The following is an 18,398-nucleotide window of genomic DNA, read 5'->3' on the forward strand; positions in this document are numbered from 1 at the left end:
CAGAAAACACGATTTCTGTAACAGAATAATCTATGCTTGGAATGCATTACCTGACTTTGTGGTCTCTTCTCATAACCCCAAAAGCTTTATTCAAAATCTATCCACTGTTGACCTCACCACATTTCTAAGAGGACTCTAAGGGGGCTGCATAAAAGCACAAACGTGCCTACTGTTCCTGTCCTATTGTTTCTTCCCCTATATATATATATATATATATATATATATATATATATATATATATATATATATATATATATATATATATATATATATATATATATATATTTGTTTTCTGAGGTTTTCACGGGTGTTTGTATATAGGTCTTTGGTTGTTCGGGTTTTCTCCCGTGTAACGAGGAATGACACCAGACCCACACTCACGAGGTCCACACAGGATGTCACCACCACACATCCACCCAGAAAGCACACCCAAACCCACACTGATCAGGAAGCACGACCAAGGACCAGAAGCCAGACCGCAGCTGCAACATTAGCCACTTCAAACCCCTCCAATCCATACATGCAGCAGACTGACACCCACTACGAAGATGTAGCACGACCACGAACACGAAGCCAAACAGCAGCAGTGCAGCTCACCAGCTCAAATCCCCCTGCAGCACAGATTAGACTGAGCACAACCAAGCCCCCACCAACACAGGACACACCCCCAGCCAATCAGAGCACAGAAAAACCCCCATCCAATCAGAGCACAGCCAAGCTCCCACCCAATCAGTTCAAACCCCCACTAGCAGTTAAAAGGAAGAAACAGCTGCGATCACACATTGCTCCCAGAAGCACGAAGCTGAAGCCTGAAGATGACGAATGAGACTTCGTCGAAACGTCGCCAAGACACTTCCAATTTTACACGGGAGAAAACCCGAACAACCAAAGACCTATATATATATATATATATATATATATATATATGCTTATACTACCTTGTTTCTCCTCATATATATGTTTATATATTATATAATCTTTTGTGTTATACTTGTGTATATTGTTATGACAAAATTAAATAAATAAATAAATAAATAAATGACTTGGAAGAAAGGCTTCAGACCTCCTGAGATTACAGAACTTTGCTGGTTTTAATTAAACAGCTAAAGATTTTTTTTGGAGCTTTTGTGTGTGGAAAAAGTTGGGCTGACTTAAGAGTCGCATTAACGGTGAAGAAGTAGCATCTATTTTTTCCCCTCGACTGAAAAAAAAAAGTGTGTTTCTATAATGAATTGTAGAGATACTGGGCTCCTGTGAGTTATTTGGCAATTCTTCCAAATAATTTTGGGAGGATGCCAAACCCCATGTAGCCCTATTATTCTGGGAGAAAGCTCTGCTTAAGATCTGGGTTTTACACTACAAAATGAACCTCTTTCGTACTCTTTTTGATATGAAACTCAGCTACCGAGTATCAGTAAAAGTATAGCCAAAGAAGGATAAAAGAAACCAGAGGGAGATATTACTATTTGATGGGACCCTTCCCCCAATTTGTAGAAAATCCTTACAAAAACAGAATTTCCCTCTCTTAAGAACACAATGGAAAATCAGTTTGCTCAGTAGCTAGAAAACACCTGGGAAAAACCAGAGAGGAGAGAAGGAGAAAACAACAGAATACACAGTCTAACATTAGGAAAAGAAATTATTGCAACTTTCTTTGGCCCAGGTTTTGTGATCACACTCTTTTTCAGGGAAATATTCTTTCTTTTTCTTTTTTTCATGTGGCTTCTGCTGTTTGCCATTTAGTTCTTTCTTTTTACCCAGGACTTTACCAAGGAAAAAAGAAACTTTGGATAGGAATTCATCCCTGTGTACCTTATGATCCACACACATGTCATATGCAGAAAGGATTCAGGAGACGAGGTGCATATATGTATCGGCATTCACTATGTGCTTCCTAAATTTATGTGCTAGTTATAACAACCTTTCTATCCTGCCCTACCTCAAATGATTTCAGGCGGTTTACACTACGGGAAAAATAGCACAGTAAATTTCATTAATTCCTGTCTAGGTATACCAAAATTCAGATCTCATAGGTCGATCGCAATAAATTTATATAGCCACCCAACTTAAACAACTTTGGGTGGCTCACAACAGCAGTAAAAACCAGCAACTATAAAACATAAAGCAATGTCGGCTGGCAGCCCCCAGGGGAAGGTCCTTCTCTGTGGGGGCTCCCACACTCTGGAACGAGCTTCCCCCGGGTTTACGCCAAATACCCAACCTTCGGACCTTTCGCCGCGAACTGAAGACACATCTTTTCACTTGCGCGGGGCTGGCTTAAGTTTTATCGATTTTAAATTTCTTATTATTAATTTTAAATGGGGTTTTAGTTTTTTATATATTTTAAAGTTTTTAGGCTAATTATAATAAGTTTTTTAACTTGCATTTTAAATTGTATATTGTATTGTCTGTTTTTTACTTTTGCCTGTACACCGCCCTGAGTCCTTCGGGAGAAGGGCGGTATAAAAATCAAATAAATAAATAAATAAATAAATAATCATAAAATGATAAAACAAAAACAAAATAATGGCATCTAAATCACCTCCTCTATTCGGATGGGACTTTTCGCCTCGAACTCTTGGCACTGCCTGTTTCTCCACCAGGGTTTCGGCTCCGCGTTATTACGCCTCGGCACTTTGGGCCATGGCCCCTCCATCCCAGTCCCTTCGCCGTGGCCCATTCGTTGTAATACAGTTCGCGTTGGGCTTTTGGACAGTTTGAAGCCAGGTGAAGGGGCTTGGGGGCTTTGGGAATAAAGCGGGGGCTGCAGTTCAAGGGAGGCATTTCTTTCTTTCTTTCTTTCTCTTTTTCTTTCTCTCTCCTCTTTCTTTTTCTTTCTTCCCCCCACCACTCCGCTCTTCTCTTCCTGTTCGGTGTCAGGGAGGCAGGATCATGAATAGGGGAGCTTCCACCCCTCCCCTTCTGTCTCCTAACAAGCACCCAAGGCTGTTTAGCCTTGTCCTAGTAAACTCCTTCCCTTTTCTGGGAATTTTCCTCTACAGCCTCACTCCCCATCCACCCACTCGTCTTTTGTGGCTGGATCCCTCCCTCGTGCTGCTCTCGGCCACCTTGACAGACAGAGTCTTCCTCTGAACTGCAACCCCTGTTCTATTCCCAAAGCCCCCAATCCCTTGCACTGATTGGCTGGCTCTGAACTGTCCTGTGCACCCAAAAGCCCGCCGCGAACTGTACATGAATGGGCCGCGGCAAAGGGACTGGGTTGGAGGGGCCGTGGCCCAAAGTGCCGAGGCGTAATAACATGGAGGCGAAACCCTGGTGGAGAAACAGGCAGCACCAAGAGTTCGAGGTAAAAAGTCCTAGACCTTCCTCTATTCTATTTCTATTTCTATTTCTATTTCTATTCCACTGCACTCTTATACTCCACTGCACTGCACTGCACTGCACTGCATTCAATGTGTAAAAAGCCAGGTCTTTTCTAGAAAAAAATGTTACAGCAGTTAGAAATATTCAAAAGTTGCATGTGAAACAAATGAAGAAGCATTTAGAAGAAAATGACAACCAATTCAAACGTGTAGTGTAATGCATATAATGAACTGTGAATGTAGCCTGTATTTTGGTACACCCTACACACACAGAGAGACATACGCATTAGACATTTGCCTATAGTGTACCATTACCATCATAACATAACATAACATAATAACAGAGTTGGAAGGGACCTTGGAGGTCTTCTAGTCCAACCCCCTGCCCAGGCAGGAAACCCTACACCACTTCAGACAAATGGCTATCCAACATTTTCTTAAAAATTTCCAGTGTTGGAGCATTCACAACTTCTGCAGGCAAGTTGTTCCACTTATTGATTGTTCTAACTGTAAGGAAATTTCTCCTTAGTTCTAGGTTGCTTCTCTCCTTGATCAGTTTCCACCCATTGCTTCTTGTTCTACCCTCAGGTGCTTTGGAGAACAGCCCGACTCCCTCTTCTTTGTGGCAACCCCTGAGATATTGGAACACTGCTATCATGTCTCCCCTAGTCCTTCTTTTCTTTAAACTAGACATACCCAGTTCCTGCAACCGTTCTTCATATGTTTTAGCCTCCACTCCCCTGATCATCTTTGTTGCTCTTCTCTGCACTCTTTCTAGAATCTCAACATCTTTTTTACCTCGTGGCGACCAAAACTGAATGCAATATTCCAAGCGTGGCCTTACCAAGGCATTATAAAGTGGTATTAACACTTCACGTGATCTTGATTCTATCATATTTACCGTATATACTCGAATATAAGCCGATCCGAGTATAAGCCGAGGTCCCCAATTTTACCCCAAAAAACTGGGGTAAACTGGGGACTCGAGTATAAGCCGAGGGTGGGAAATGAGGCAGCTACCGGTCGGGGAAACCCTCCCTCCCTCAGCCGAGAAGGCTGGCGGCTCCCCCGCCCCGCCCTCTCACTGCACCGGCAGGGCTTCCCCGCACTAATGCAAAAGCCCGCCAAGTTTGCGCCATCCGGTATAATGTGAAAAAAAGAAGAAAAAAAAAACTCGAGTATAAGCCGTATATACTCGAGTATAAGCCGAGGGGACGTTTTTCAGCACAAAAAACGTGCTGAAAAACTCGGCTTATACTCGAGTATATACGGTATTTGCATGTCACTCTCCCACAATATTATGCCAAAATAATAAAGTACCTCATAAAGTATTTTTTTTTTAAATCACATGACGTGCATCAAAAAAATCATTAAAATCTTACTCCAGAAATTCGGTGATGTATTTACGGCTACATTTTGACCACATCCAGGGGTTAGTGTTGTAGTTGAGGGTGGGAGCCATAACATGTTGCTGGCTTTTTCCTCCTTCTTCTTTGCACTTATTATTGTCATCATGGGGCATGTTAAATCTGAAGAGAGATAGTAGTTTGACCACTGCATTATACAATACTTTTTTAAAAAAATGATTTGTCCAAATTAAATACTTTTATATATAGCGGATTATATGAATTAAGACAGGTTAACTCCCCTGTTAAGATCAATTTAAAAGAGCTGAATCTGCTGTCTTATGATTTAAATAGAATTTATTGTGCAAAACAGAAGTGCGGAAGTTGCAGATAAACATAAAAAACTTTACACCCTGTTTCTTTGAAATATGAAGTATTTTATTAGAAGGGTTCTTTTCTGTAAACCAGAATCCTCATTCCAAAGCAAAGACTTGTAGCCTACATGTATAATCTGAGGAGCTATCCTACAGTTGGCTAAATATATCTGAACCCAAGAATGATTGATTACATGCCATCAAGTTATTTTCGACTCTTAGCAACCACATAGATATTCTCCATGATTATCTGTCCCTAACTTGAACCCAGGAGCAACAAAGAATTTCAATTTCTGTATAGGCAAGGAAACAAAATAGCACAAGCAGCCAAAATAATATCACCAGATATACATAAATTAAGAGGTTAGTCCTCATGGGATTCAAAGATTCATTTACTTATGAATATTTTGCTCTTCATTATAACATACTATACATATTATGCAACCATTGTAGAAATATTTTTGAATTCTACAATTCACTATGACTGACTGATTAAAACACTCCTAGTTTTCCTAGTTTATTGCAGTTAATTAGCTCTTTCCTGAAAACTATTAAGTTCTTGGAACGATTTAAAACAATTCATTATTCTTTTATAGATTCAGCACATTTATATCCTGCTGAATCTTGCAATTCACAGGAGTTTATAATAAAACACATAAACCAAAATATAATTAAAGCCACAAAAAATCCTTCCCAAAGTACAGATACTAAAAAGATGAACTGTTATGATAAATCCCAAGAGTTCATCCAATCTCTGAATTTACGAAGAGTTCAGTTCCCAAATTTTCAGTTATGCATTAGGACAAAGTATATTAAACCATATTAAAGTTTGGAAAACTTTTGATTCAGCTAGTAAACTAAGCTGTGCTATATCACAGTTGAATGAACACAGGCTTGATTCAAATGTAAGTCCAGATTTGCTGTCCTATTGTCAGCTATTGCATTCTTTCTTTCTCTTTTACTCTTTTGATTGGGTAAAACTAAATTCCTGTCCCGCCTCTTCCCTCAGTCCAGTAGGCTTCTAGGAGAAGAACAAAGTGCCTTAAATTTACTGCTTGCAGAAATTAGTGCAAAGCCAGGACCTTCTGCTATTGTAGGGCATTTTTGGATTCAATAGAGAGTAACTTTAATAGCCATACTTAAGATTTATTATGTTGACTGACCTTGTTGCTTGCAGATGTTTTGCTATCCAACTAGGTAAAATAATCACTGCTAGTGAATGTTGAATTTGCTCCCTGTTTATATACAATTCAGTAGTGGGTCTTGTTCGTATGTAACTTTCTCCTTGATAGTTCCTTGATTAGGGTATTGGTAAGCGTTCTAAATCAAGCTAAATCCAAAAATAATACAGAATTCCTGAACACTCGGCATTTAGACAAATCAGCCATCAAGAGACATATATAGGTAAACCACATTTATGCACCATTCAAAAGAGACAATAAAAAGGTTAAGAAGGAAACAAAAAGACCAGAATACATCCTCTCCGGCAGCCAACACCCAGATAAGCAGAGATTAACACCAGACAAACAATCAAGCAGAAAGCAATACCTTAAATCAAGGAACTATCTAGGAGAAAATTACACCCTCACAAAAACCAGCAGGGCAAGCTAATATAGTGAGCAAATCTCACCTCCACTAGCACTGATGATGTTGCCTGGCTGGGTAGTGAAATATCTGCAAGCAAGCAAACAAGCTCAGAGAACACCAAAGACTCTACAGTTGAATACTGAGCTACATATACAGGTAGTCCTCGACTTACAACAGCTCATTGAGTTACAATGGCAATGAAAAATGTGACTTATGACCATTTTTCACACTTGCAACCTTTGCAACATCCCCATGATCACGTGATCAAAATTCAGATACTTAACATGCCCGTTCCTGTTTCCCAAGGTCACATGATCACCCCTTGCAAACTTTTGACAAGCAAAATCAACAACCAGGTTGCCAATTGCAGTGATTCCCTTGACAAGTGTGGCAAAAAAGATTGTAACAGGAGGCAAAATTCACTTAACCAATGTCTCACTCAGAAATTTTGGGCTCAATTGTGGTCACAAGTGGAGGCCACACTTATGACCCTTACAGCATCTCCATGGTCCCGTGGTCAAAATTTGGATGCTTGACAACTGACTCATATTTAAGACAGCTGCAGAGTTCCGTGTTCATGTGATCCCCTTTTGAGACCTTCTGATAAGCAAGGTCAATGGGGAGACCAGGTTCACTTAACAGCTGTGTTACTAAGTTAACAACTGCAGTGATTCACTTAACAATGGGGCAAAACTCACTTAACAACTGTCTCGCTTAGCAACAGAAACATTGGGCTCCATTGTGGTCATAGGTTGAGGACTACCTGTATAGGCTTTTTAAATATATTACCCAATATTGTATACTGCTGTTTTTAAAGTTGATATAAAATGACAGCACATACACATGGCCAAGTTCATGTGCAATTGTAAAAGCAGTACTTAGTCCACTGTCTTCACTAATTGAACAACTTCGGTATGGATCACAGACGGTACCCAGTTCAGCCAAACCTGGGAAATTAAAAAAAACAATTATAAAAAGGAACTTGTTATAAAGACACACAACATGCTGTCAAAAATGTTATCATCTTAAATGGTTAAAAAAAAAAGAGGAGATTAAGCTTACCTAAAGTATCACATTTGTCATGAGCTCTACAAATATCCTGCCTGAAAGCAAAACACACTTTTAATGCCTTTAATCTTCGTGCAAGTCATCATTTGCAATACAATAAACCTATTCTTCCTGCCAAATGTTAATTTTCCAATATTTTTTCATACCAATTCAGTAACAACAGGCTCAAAAGCAAGAAGGAACTCTATTTTTTTTAAAAAAGTGTTAGAATAATACATGTAAAGTACATATGGAATAATCTTATACATATTCAATCAACGATTTGAAATATAAATTAACATTAACATTCAACTGCATGCATTTAAATACTATTATGTTTGTCCTGGCCACAGCCAGGTTTTGGGATGTGATGATCAGCTTGCTATAAGTCACAACTGCACTCCCCACCAATCTCTCTAAAAAAGAAAAGTATATTTCTGTTTTAGAGGTAACCATATCTTTGGGTCTGAGGGAATTTTGCCAAAATTTAGCCCATGAAGGTATCTAGAAAGATTCTCCGTATCACAGACTGTTCATAATATATTGCTAAATTGTTCCAGTTACAACCAGATAGTCCCATATGCTTTTAACTAGAATCATTTGATATTTTTGCTGTTATAGATCAAGTCAGTTTTCTGCAACTTAGTACTGTCTAGATGTGTTAGGACTATATTTTCCATATTTCCCAGCAGGCATACCCCATGGCTGAGGATTCTGGGAACCTATTTGGGGGGTACCAGTCTGGGGAACCAAGTTTGAGAGCCAAAGTGTATAGTGGTTAAAGCAGTAGGTTAGAAACTGGAAGACTGGGAGTTCTAATCTTGCATTGACACGAAGCAAGCTGGGTGACCTTTGGCCAGTCACTTTCTCTCAGCCTTTGCAATGGCAAACCACCCCTGAAAAATCTTGTCAGGAAAACTATATCAACTTGTCTAGACAGTCTCAGAGAACCAGGTATGTTTGAATGGAAAGGAAAAAACGATCACATGATTATTTCAGCATGAGCTGAAAGCTTCTCATGACATACCTTGTCACCAATACAGCAGTATCATGTTTATCTGGATGTTCTTCACTGAGCTGGTTCTGAGTTTGCTGCCATTGGCAAAAGTTTTTTAGTGTTGTCTGAGCATTGTAAGATATGGCTGGGCCATCCTAAACATAAAAGGTACAAAAAGAATGGTTATATAATTTTCTATCCTCCTTAGATGTCCTCCTTCTCTGTGCCAGAAGAAAACTGGCATCAACTTTTCAGATGGGCAAATTTTTATTAAAAGGCATCTCATTCTGATAATAAAACACCTATGTGCCCTACTTCTGCCCTAAATATGCCTCAGTAAAATATAAACTCAATAAAGAGTAAAGTGTGAAAAGGATAGTCATAAAATCATGAAGTAATATGAACAAGATTCGCAATCAGTTTTAGTAATTATCAACCGTATTAGAAACCATCAGAAAAATAGCTCTGCGTGTTTCCTCTCCCACAAAGTCTTTCCTACAAAAAGAAAAACTGAGTGCTAAATTACATATTAGATGGGCTCACACAACCCACTTTATTTGATTGCCAAATTAACCTATTTTCTGGGTTCTCGCAATGCACTGAATCAAATTAATTAAATTGCCTGCATTCATACAAGGTGCTGATCCACAAAAACAAAACAGCCCAAGTTAAAACCAACTGAAGTTAGCACATTGTGAAAACATAGATGTTAGCTTTTTAACTGAGTCCCAGGATGCTGTAAGAGTGAAAGTGTTGGACTAGGATTAGAGAGAGCAGATTATTAGCCATAAAAACACATTAGGTGACTTTTTAACTAATCGCTCTCCGTTAGATGCCTCCAACCTTCCAGAATGGCTGTTGGGGAAAGTAGAGAAATGCAATCTATTCTCAACCTTAGCAACTTTAAGCAATTTGGAATTCAACTCCCACAATGGCTGGGGAATTCTGGGAATCACAGTTTAAAGTTGCTAAGGTTGAGAAATCCTGATCTAGAGGAAAGGGGAATGCTGTATAAATCTAAAGAATAAATTTGATTTGATCTGGCTCCCTGTACTTTAACGGTGGTGAACCTTTTGGCCTGGGACTGCGTGTCAGAAATTGGAAAATATCCTTACTAGTATTGATGATGTAACCTAGTTTGGGTAATGTCTGCAAGAAAATGATCAAACGCAGAGAGCACCAAGGACCACTCAATCAGAAAATGCGTAACTTGATCCTGCTGGCATGTCACCCCTCTCACAACAATAAAAACAAGTTTCTATCTTCCCCCTCCCCCATCTATAATAATATAATATAATATAATATAATATAATATAATATAATATAATATAATATAATATAATATAATATAATATAATAATATAATATAATATAACATAACATAACATAACATAACATAACATAACATAACATAACATAACATAATATAATATAATATAATATAATATAATATAATATAATATAACAACAGAGTTGGAAGGGACCTTGGAGGCCTTCTAGTCCAACCCCCTGCCCAGGCAGGAAACCCTACACCATCTCAGTCAGATGGTTATCCAACATTTTCTTAAAAATTTCCAGTGTTGGAGCATTCACAACTTCTGAAGGCAAGTCGTACCACTGATTAATTGTTCTAACTGTCAGAAAATTTCTCCTTAGTTCTAAGTTGCTTCTTTCTTTGATCAGTTTCCACCTATTGCTTCTTGTTCTATCCTCAGGTGCTTTGGAGAACAGCCCGACTCCCTCTTCTTTGTGGCAGCCCCTGAGATATTGGAACACTGCTATCATGTCTCCCCTAGTCCTTCTTTTTATTAAACTAGACATACCCAGTTCCTGCAACCGTTCTTCATATGTTTTAGCCTCCAGTCCCCTAATCATCTTTGTTGCTCTTCTCTGCACTCTTTCTAGAGTCTCAACATCTTTTTTACATCGTGGCGACCAAAACTGGATGGATCTAAGCCATGAAGAGTGGCATTCAAGTCTTGGGGAACAGGAGGATTGTCCCAGCAGCCTAATGCTCCCCAGAATCTGCCACATACCATATATGTGGGCCAAGCTAAAATATATAGGCCCTATGACTAAGATAGATTTAAACCACTTGCCTCTACTAGTCAAGTTTCAGCAGTTTGAAACACAGTGAATTGTCAGGCATGACATGTTATAAAGCATCTCCTTGAAGGAATAATTAAGAAGGCATTTTTGGAAACATAACAAGCAGGTACACAAAAGAAAGGGAGTATTCTCAAAAGCAATTACCTGTTCATTATGTATGATGGCTAATTTCACAATAACAATATTAATTAAATTCCCAATGCTTGGGTCTTTGTATATAGATGCTACCTGCGTAAAAGATAAATTAAAAAAAAAAATGTTAATTAGCATACAAGCAAGGAGAGAATTGACAGTTTTCCCACCCCCCTTCTTTTGAAAAATTGGTATTAACAAATATACAAGGAAGCAAAAAGTGGAAGTTACACAGAAGGAAATGCTGCACCATAAAGCAGCAGGCAACCAAGATTGGAACTGGATATAACTTTTTTCCTTTCAGTAAGCAAGCACAGACGGAAAACAGCCCTGGGCTACCAGACTGATTGACAATCTTCCCTATCCAGGCTGGTATTATCTTCCTTAACTGATATTATTTATATATCCTCTCTTTGACAGCCATACAGGTGCTGGAAGCGCAGCTTTTACAGTCATAAAGCATAAATCACCTTCTTGGTGGTCAGGAAGGAAAAGCCATGAAAAATCTACTTTAAAGCCAAAAGGAAATCTAAAGTTGAAATGAGGAATCTAGCAAAAATCTAGTGGCTTAAGAAGCATAGCGCAGATTTAAAAGATAACATAGAAAAAAAATGTTCTTTGTTTATATAATGCACCAAAATACTCTAAAACATTTTATGGAGGGGAAAAAATAAAAAAGATTTTTGGGTTTTTTGTTTGTTTGTGGGGTTTATGTTTTGTTTTGCTTTGTTTTGTTTTTTTTCAGAAATCACTGTTCTCTGGGAAAAATTGCTTAGGCGATTTAGTAATTATAAGTCTGGGAAAAAACAGAGACCACACAAAAATAGGTTGTTTTCATATACCAAGACTTACCTCAATATGCAAAACTATATACATTTGTAAACAAAAGTCCTGAATGTAAAGATATGTAGCTTCCAGGATCTTACAGAATAGTTTGGACATAGAAATAATGAACTATTTCAGCAAGTAATTTCATTGTTTGGAGTGGGAATTTCTGGACTCAAGATGAATGCTGCTTTCAGAACTCCCCCAGAAGAACTGCCCACAGAATGCAATGGAAAAAATCCAGGAGTTTAGCATGTTCACAATTGCACAGTCATTTTCTTGACATGAGTTCTGTGTATGGTAAGCACCCTCTACAAAGAGAATTGGCTGTATCTTGGGAGGCTCCCTTTGACCTATCAGATCATGATTCCAAATCAGAATTCCAAACCAGGAGTCTTCCAAACCATTCAACCATGGGTAGTCAAGTTCTACACCGAAGAACTATTCCACCATGGGTAGTCAGGTTCTACACCGAAGAACTATTTCACTGTGGGTAATCATGTTCTACATTTAGAGGCCAATAGAAGGAAAAAGACTAACATAGGTGACCCACTCAGTTTGGTTAGTGTGCAAGTATAACATTTCAGAGCACAGTGGAAGTGCACAGCAATAGAGAGAGAGTCAGTCTCATCTATTGATTAAGGTACTAGGCTAAAAACTGGGAGACCGTGAGTTCTAATTCCACCTTAGCCATGAAACTTAATGGAGCGAGCTTGGGCAAACTCTGTCAGCCCAACCCATCTCATAGGACTGTTGTTGTGGGGAAAATAGGACGAGGAAGGAGTATTAGGTATATTTGCTGCCTTGAGTAACTTATAAAAATATTAATGGCAGGATACACATAAATAAATAAAATAAATAAATTTTAATACTTACTATGGACATTAATGTCAAAATGTAGTGCTGAAGATTAGTTCCATGGTATGAAGCCATTCGGCTGTCTGCCACCACCATAACTTCCACATATCGAGGATAGGAGAGAAATCGTTTGATTCTTCGTGGACTACTTTTTTTCCTTATGTTGCCAGTGTTGTTTTTACTGGGTGCAGGAAATTGCCCTAAGTCAAGTTTCAAAGCCTCTATGTCAGACAATACGCTATTGGGGGGCCACTCCTTTGCCCTGTTTTGTCTTTTAGGGTTTCTGTGATTTTTCCCATGCCCTGCAGCTTTAAAAGGAAATAAAGCGGTCAGTATTCTCCACAAGATACCTTAGTAACACACAAAAACCCCAATCTAAACTTTGCATGTTCTTGGTAAAATAAACAAAATAACATAGCAATAGCACTTAGACTTATATACTGCTTCATAGTGCTTTTACAGCCCACTCTAAGCAGTTTACAGCAGTGGTTCTCAACCTTTATAGTGCTGTGACCCCTTTAATACAATTCCCCACAATGTGGCGACCCCAACCATAAAATTATTTTCGCAGCTATCTCAGCGCGCCTCAGCAGCCGCAGAAGGGGGAAAAAAGCGGCAAACTGTTTTTTTGAATTTATCGCGCCTGAAGCCGTATTGGCTAGCGATCTGAACTGCTTGCGATTGCCTTGAGGACGGAGGCATTAAAGCGGAGACTCCTCCCCTATTAAGTTTATCGCTCCTGAAGCCAGATTAGGCTAGCGATTGGGAGTGATTGCTTGTGGAGTCAACCACTGGAGCGCGATTCTTCGACTCGCAAGTATACTTCCCATATTTCCGATGGCCTTAGGCGACCCCTGGCAAATCGTCATTCGACCCCCAACGGGGTTGCGACCCACAGAACCGCTGGTTTGCAGGGTCAGCATATTTCCCCCAAGAATCTGGCTCCTCATTTTACCAACCTCGGAAGGCTGGAAGGCTGAGTTAACCTTGACCTGGTTAAATTTGAACTGCCGAATTACAGCTACAGTCAGCTAAAGTAGCCTGCAGTGCTGTACTCTAACCACTGCACCACTTCAGCTCATGCTCAAAACCAGGCATTTAAGTGGAGAAATGAGAAAAATAGAGAATGTTTGACAATTTTTCCAAATGTATTTATGAAACAAAACGCATGCATTGGCTGTCAAAATCTATAGTTTTTAAAAGAAGTCATGGTGCACTATAGTTAAATTCCCTTAAAAGATTTTGCATGTTAATTAGAATTGATAACAAATCTACTTCAGACAAAACCTAAACTGTTATATAATAAAGTATATGCTCAAAAAGAAAATGTAAACTAAACTGACTAAAAAAAAGGATAAGAAAGCGACAAAACCAGGGAAAATGTTAAAAAGAAACATATAAATGAACTATTCAATATAATAATAATGCAATTACCAAACCATTCACCTTTCAAAATTGTACTACTTTTCTACAGACAGTTAGAACTGAAGAAGCTTCTTGGATGAGAAGCAAATCATGTTCAAGGAAAAACAAGGTCTAGTTGCCTTTTGAAAAAGCAACTTAAGTGTTTATAGAAAACAAACTTAAGTAATATAAATAGCTACTGTTCAATTTTTAAATAGTTGAATTGAGTCTACACCAGTATTTCTCAACCTTGGCAACTTTAAGATGTATGGACTTCAACTCCCAAAATTCCCCAGCTACCAAAGGAAGGGAATGCTGGCTGGGGAATTATGTGAAGTCCACATATCTTAGAAGTTGTCAAGGTTGAGAAACATTCAAAGTCATATGATATAGGGGGGAAAATCTGAACGTATACCTCTGTATCTATTCGATAACTCTCATTCTTGAATGTCAAATAAAATTAGCAACCACATTCACTAATAGTTTCCAATTACTCTCTGTCATTAATCACTGTAGGAACCAATGGAAAATAGTGAGACTATTTTTCATTGGTTCCTACAGTGTAAATCAAAGCTTGTTTCTTAAAAAATGATTTAACAGAAGATAATCTGCCCAGCTTTTTTTTTTTAATTTCAGCACCAGTAAACAGAATATTACTTCTATCAAAACAAATACAGAAAGACAAAAAAAATAGGTAAGAATAAAGTTGGGCACCATAGTTCAAACAAAACAGCATCAGGTCTAGAAATCTTTAAAAACACAAGATATCCGAGCTATATGGCAAATCACATAATCCCTGTGCCCAATAAGAGTTGTTATGCTAAATCAATGTCTCTCAACCTTGTCAACTTTGACATGTGTTAGATTCAACTCAGGTTGGCTGGGGAATACTGGGATTTGAAGTCCTCACATTTCAAGTTGCCAAGGTGCTAAACTGTTATGGGATGAAAATCACAAATTCTTAGTACCTCTGACTCTTTCACTTCCATTATTAAACTAGTGCTTCAGAAACTAGCATTTTTCTATTACCAAACATGAAAAATAAGTGTAAACTTGGTTTCAGGTCTGTGCGGGAGAAGAATTTCTATAGTAACCTTGACTCAGCTACCTCAGGGCTAAATACAATAAGGAGGGAATTAGTTATTTCAAAAGGCTTTCGCAGAGCTGATTGTTTGTTAACTAATGTTCCTTCAGGCAATTGCACACAGTGTAGATGGAAAATGATGGGGAATCTCAAATGATATTGCCTTTATTTAGAACTGTAACAAATGTACCTTCACTGTGTCTCAGTACACTGGGGATGTGGCAGCAATAAACTGGATTACAAGACTTGCATACAAAAGTCAGGAACATGCCTGGAGTAATCTGTATGGTTCTTGTTTAACGCAGATTCTAAAATAGGCCTGTTATGAATCTTTATTGGAAAAGCAAGGAAGTCAAAGTGTAGAGTCTGTCCTTAACTAGAAGCATCTTGGATCTAATTGGACCTAAACAGGGGTATCCAACACTGGCAACTTTTAAGACCTGTGGATTTCAAGTCCACAAGCTTTAAACTTGCCAACATCGGAGACCCCTGATCTGAATTCCTACAGTGGGAATGTCCCCACATTGTTCTGCTGATGGAAGAGGAAGCAGCAGCTTTGACTGAAAGGATTTTGAATTAGAAGCACAAATCCGAGCCAGCAGTGTGCAGCAGCTACCAAAAAAAGCCAACACCTGTCCTAGGCTGCATTAATAGAAGGATAGCATTAAGATCACATGAAATGTTAATACCTCTTTAAAAGACCACACTAGGAATATAACATCCAGTTTTGGTCACCATGATATAAAAAAGATGTTTGAGACTTTAGAAAGAGTGCAAAGAAGAGCATCAAAGATGATTAGGGAACTGGAGGCTAAAACATATGACGAATGGTTGCTGGGATTGGGTATGTCTTTTGTTGTTAGTTGCGAAGTGGTGTCCAACCCATCGCGACCCCATGGACAACATTCCTCCAGGCCTTCCTGTCCTCTACCATCCTCTGGAGTCCATTTAAACTCATGCCTACTGCTTCAGTTACTCCATCCAGCCACCTCGTTCTCTGTCATCCCCTTTTTCTTTTGCCCTCAATCTTTCCCAGCATTAGGCTCTTCTCCAGTGAGTCCTAGTTTAATGTGAGTCTAGTTTAATGAAAAGAAGATCTAGGGGTAATATGATAGCAGTGTTCCAATATCTCAGGGGCTGCCACAAAGAAGAAGGAATCAAGCTATTTTCCAAAACACCTGAGGGCAGGAGAAGAAGCAGTGGACGGAAACTAACCAAGGAGAGACGCAACCTAGAATTCAAGAGAAATTTCCAGATAGTGGGAGCAATTAACTAGTGGAACGACTTGCCTATGGAAACTGTGGGTGCTTCAACATTGGAGGTGTTTAAGAAGGGACTGGACAATCATTTGTGTGAAACAGAGTTTTCTGCTTGAACAGGGGGTTGGACTAGAAGATCTCCAAGGTCCCTTCCAACTTTATTATTCTGTTATTCTGCTGGCCACCTATGGTTGGAAGTGAACTCAGGAAAGGCCTATTGAAGGCCTATAAGAGAAAAAAATGAATTCTGTGCAAATTCTGGGTTTTACAAGGTCTGGATTAACATATAATAAGGTCTGGCTAAGTGGATAAATGGAAATATAGCCAGAAATATGGAAAAGACACCAGAGCTGGTTATTTAGGTTGGAGTGGAAATTTACAGTCGTCATTATTGACAAGGATATGGGAAAGTATAAGATAGGAACAAAAACCACAGATTCAGTTTCTTCATTACCATAGCTAATTCTCATACATGTTGGCTGTCAAATATGGCATTTAACCCAAATAACTTGAGCTTTCCCCATTGTACCTTGGAAAACATTATACTATGCATGTTTGCACTATGCATAATCCCTCGATCAAAGCAACTGCCACAACTTCATCTCCCATGGTCTTCTAAGCTGGGTTATACTGTTACACAAAGTGCACATTGTTAATCCAGGTTTAGAGATACTACTACATGCTTTGTGAATTTAACTAGATAGCAGAGGCCAGGACAGCAGAGAGAAAAGTGAGAATTAAGAAACAGCCAAAACTTCTCTCTCCTCTACTGTGTGATTGATTGATTGGTTTGCAATATTCGTACATTGACAATTCTATGTGGCTATATATAGGGATGCGGCTATATATAGGGATGTGGTGGCTCAATGGCTAAGAAGCTGAGCTTGTCAATCGAAAGGTTGGCAGTTCAGCAGTTCAAATCCCTAGTGCTGCGTAACAGGGTGAGCTCCCGCCAACCTGTCCCAGCTCCTGCCAACCTAGCAGTTCGAAAGGACGGAAAAAATTCAAGTAGAAAAAATAGGGACCATCTTTGGTGGGAAGGTAACAGCATTCTGTGAGCCTTTGCCATTTAGTCATAGTAGTTTATGACCACGGAGACATCTTCGGACAATGCTGGCTCTTCGGCTTTGAAGCGGAGATGAGCACCGCCCCCTAGAGTCGGGAACAACTAGCACATATGTGTGGGGGAACCTTTACCTTTAATTCTATGTAGTCTCCTGATGGTTTACAGATTATTCATAAAACCATTCAAACAATTAAAACCATAATGTAATCAAATCTCCCTCAGAATCCATATCTCAGCAATACTATACATTAAACATTTTATGAAATAATCCCGTCTTTACTGCTAGCTTAAATACCACCAGGGAGGGTGCTACCAGATCCCTGGAAGCAGACTATTCCATAATCTTATGTCCTACCTCCCACCAAATCTCACATGGGAGAGACGCTCAACTTCCCAATTTGGACAGATGCACTGGTAATTTTATCTCCATGCCAGGGAATATATATATAATATAACTATATATATATAGTTATATATATATATAGTTATAGAATATAACTATAACTATAGTTATAGAATATAACTATATATATATATATAGTTTTCTGAGGTTTTCACGGGTGTTTGTATGTAGGTCTTTGGTTGTTCGGGTTTTTTCCTGTATAAAATTGGAAGTGTCTTGGCGACGTTTCGCTTTCCAAATCTTTTCTTATTGTTTCTTATCCATGCTTTAACAATTTAAGGAAGAAAATTTTGCCAGGAGAAAAGCTAGTGACTGGGAAAAATGAAAATCTCACATTTTCAATCAACTCTTTGAGAAGGATCATCCATTCTCCTTTATTTGTCCTCTGACACTGTTTAGCAATTGTATGTTCTCATAGAAGGCAGGAGTCCAAGGCAGAGAGAGTCCATTCAGAATCAGCTCCTGAAGCGGTTTTTCTCTGTCAGCCATAGATACAGGTAGTCCTTGATTTTATGACCATAATTGAGCCCAAAATTTCCATTACTAAGCAAGGTTCTGCTCCATTTTACAACCTTTTTGCCACA

At 38.8% G+C, this 18,398-nt stretch overlaps 1 protein-coding gene across 5 annotated transcripts in view; it reads right to left on the reverse strand.

Moving 5' to 3' along the window:
* ADAMTS9 (ADAM metallopeptidase with thrombospondin type 1 motif 9) overlaps positions 1-18,398 on the reverse strand; it is a 172,313-nt gene that overhangs the window by 127,859 nt on the left and 26,056 nt on the right. For all 5 annotated transcript variants that reach the window (XR_009153439.1, XM_058168996.1, XM_058168995.1 and 2 more), the window contains exons 4-9: positions 12,617-12,906; positions 10,928-11,011; positions 8,705-8,829; positions 7,693-7,733; positions 7,472-7,577; positions 4,706-4,852 (exon numbers count right to left, since the gene is read on the reverse strand). Coding sequence is in view for 4 of the 5 variants with exons in the window: in XM_058168996.1 (XP_058024979.1) it covers positions 4,706-4,852; positions 7,472-7,577; positions 7,693-7,733; positions 8,705-8,829; positions 10,928-11,011; positions 12,617-12,906 (793 nt within the window). In the remaining variant the exon portion in view is untranslated. The remainder of the gene's footprint in view (positions 1-4,705; positions 4,853-7,471; positions 7,578-7,692; positions 7,734-8,704; positions 8,830-10,927; positions 11,012-12,616; positions 12,907-18,398) is intronic.

This window comes from Ahaetulla prasina, chromosome 2 (genome assembly GCF_028640845.1).
Source record: "Ahaetulla prasina isolate Xishuangbanna chromosome 2, ASM2864084v1, whole genome shotgun sequence".
Lineage (NCBI taxonomy): Eukaryota > Metazoa > Chordata > Lepidosauria > Squamata > Colubridae > Ahaetulla > Ahaetulla prasina.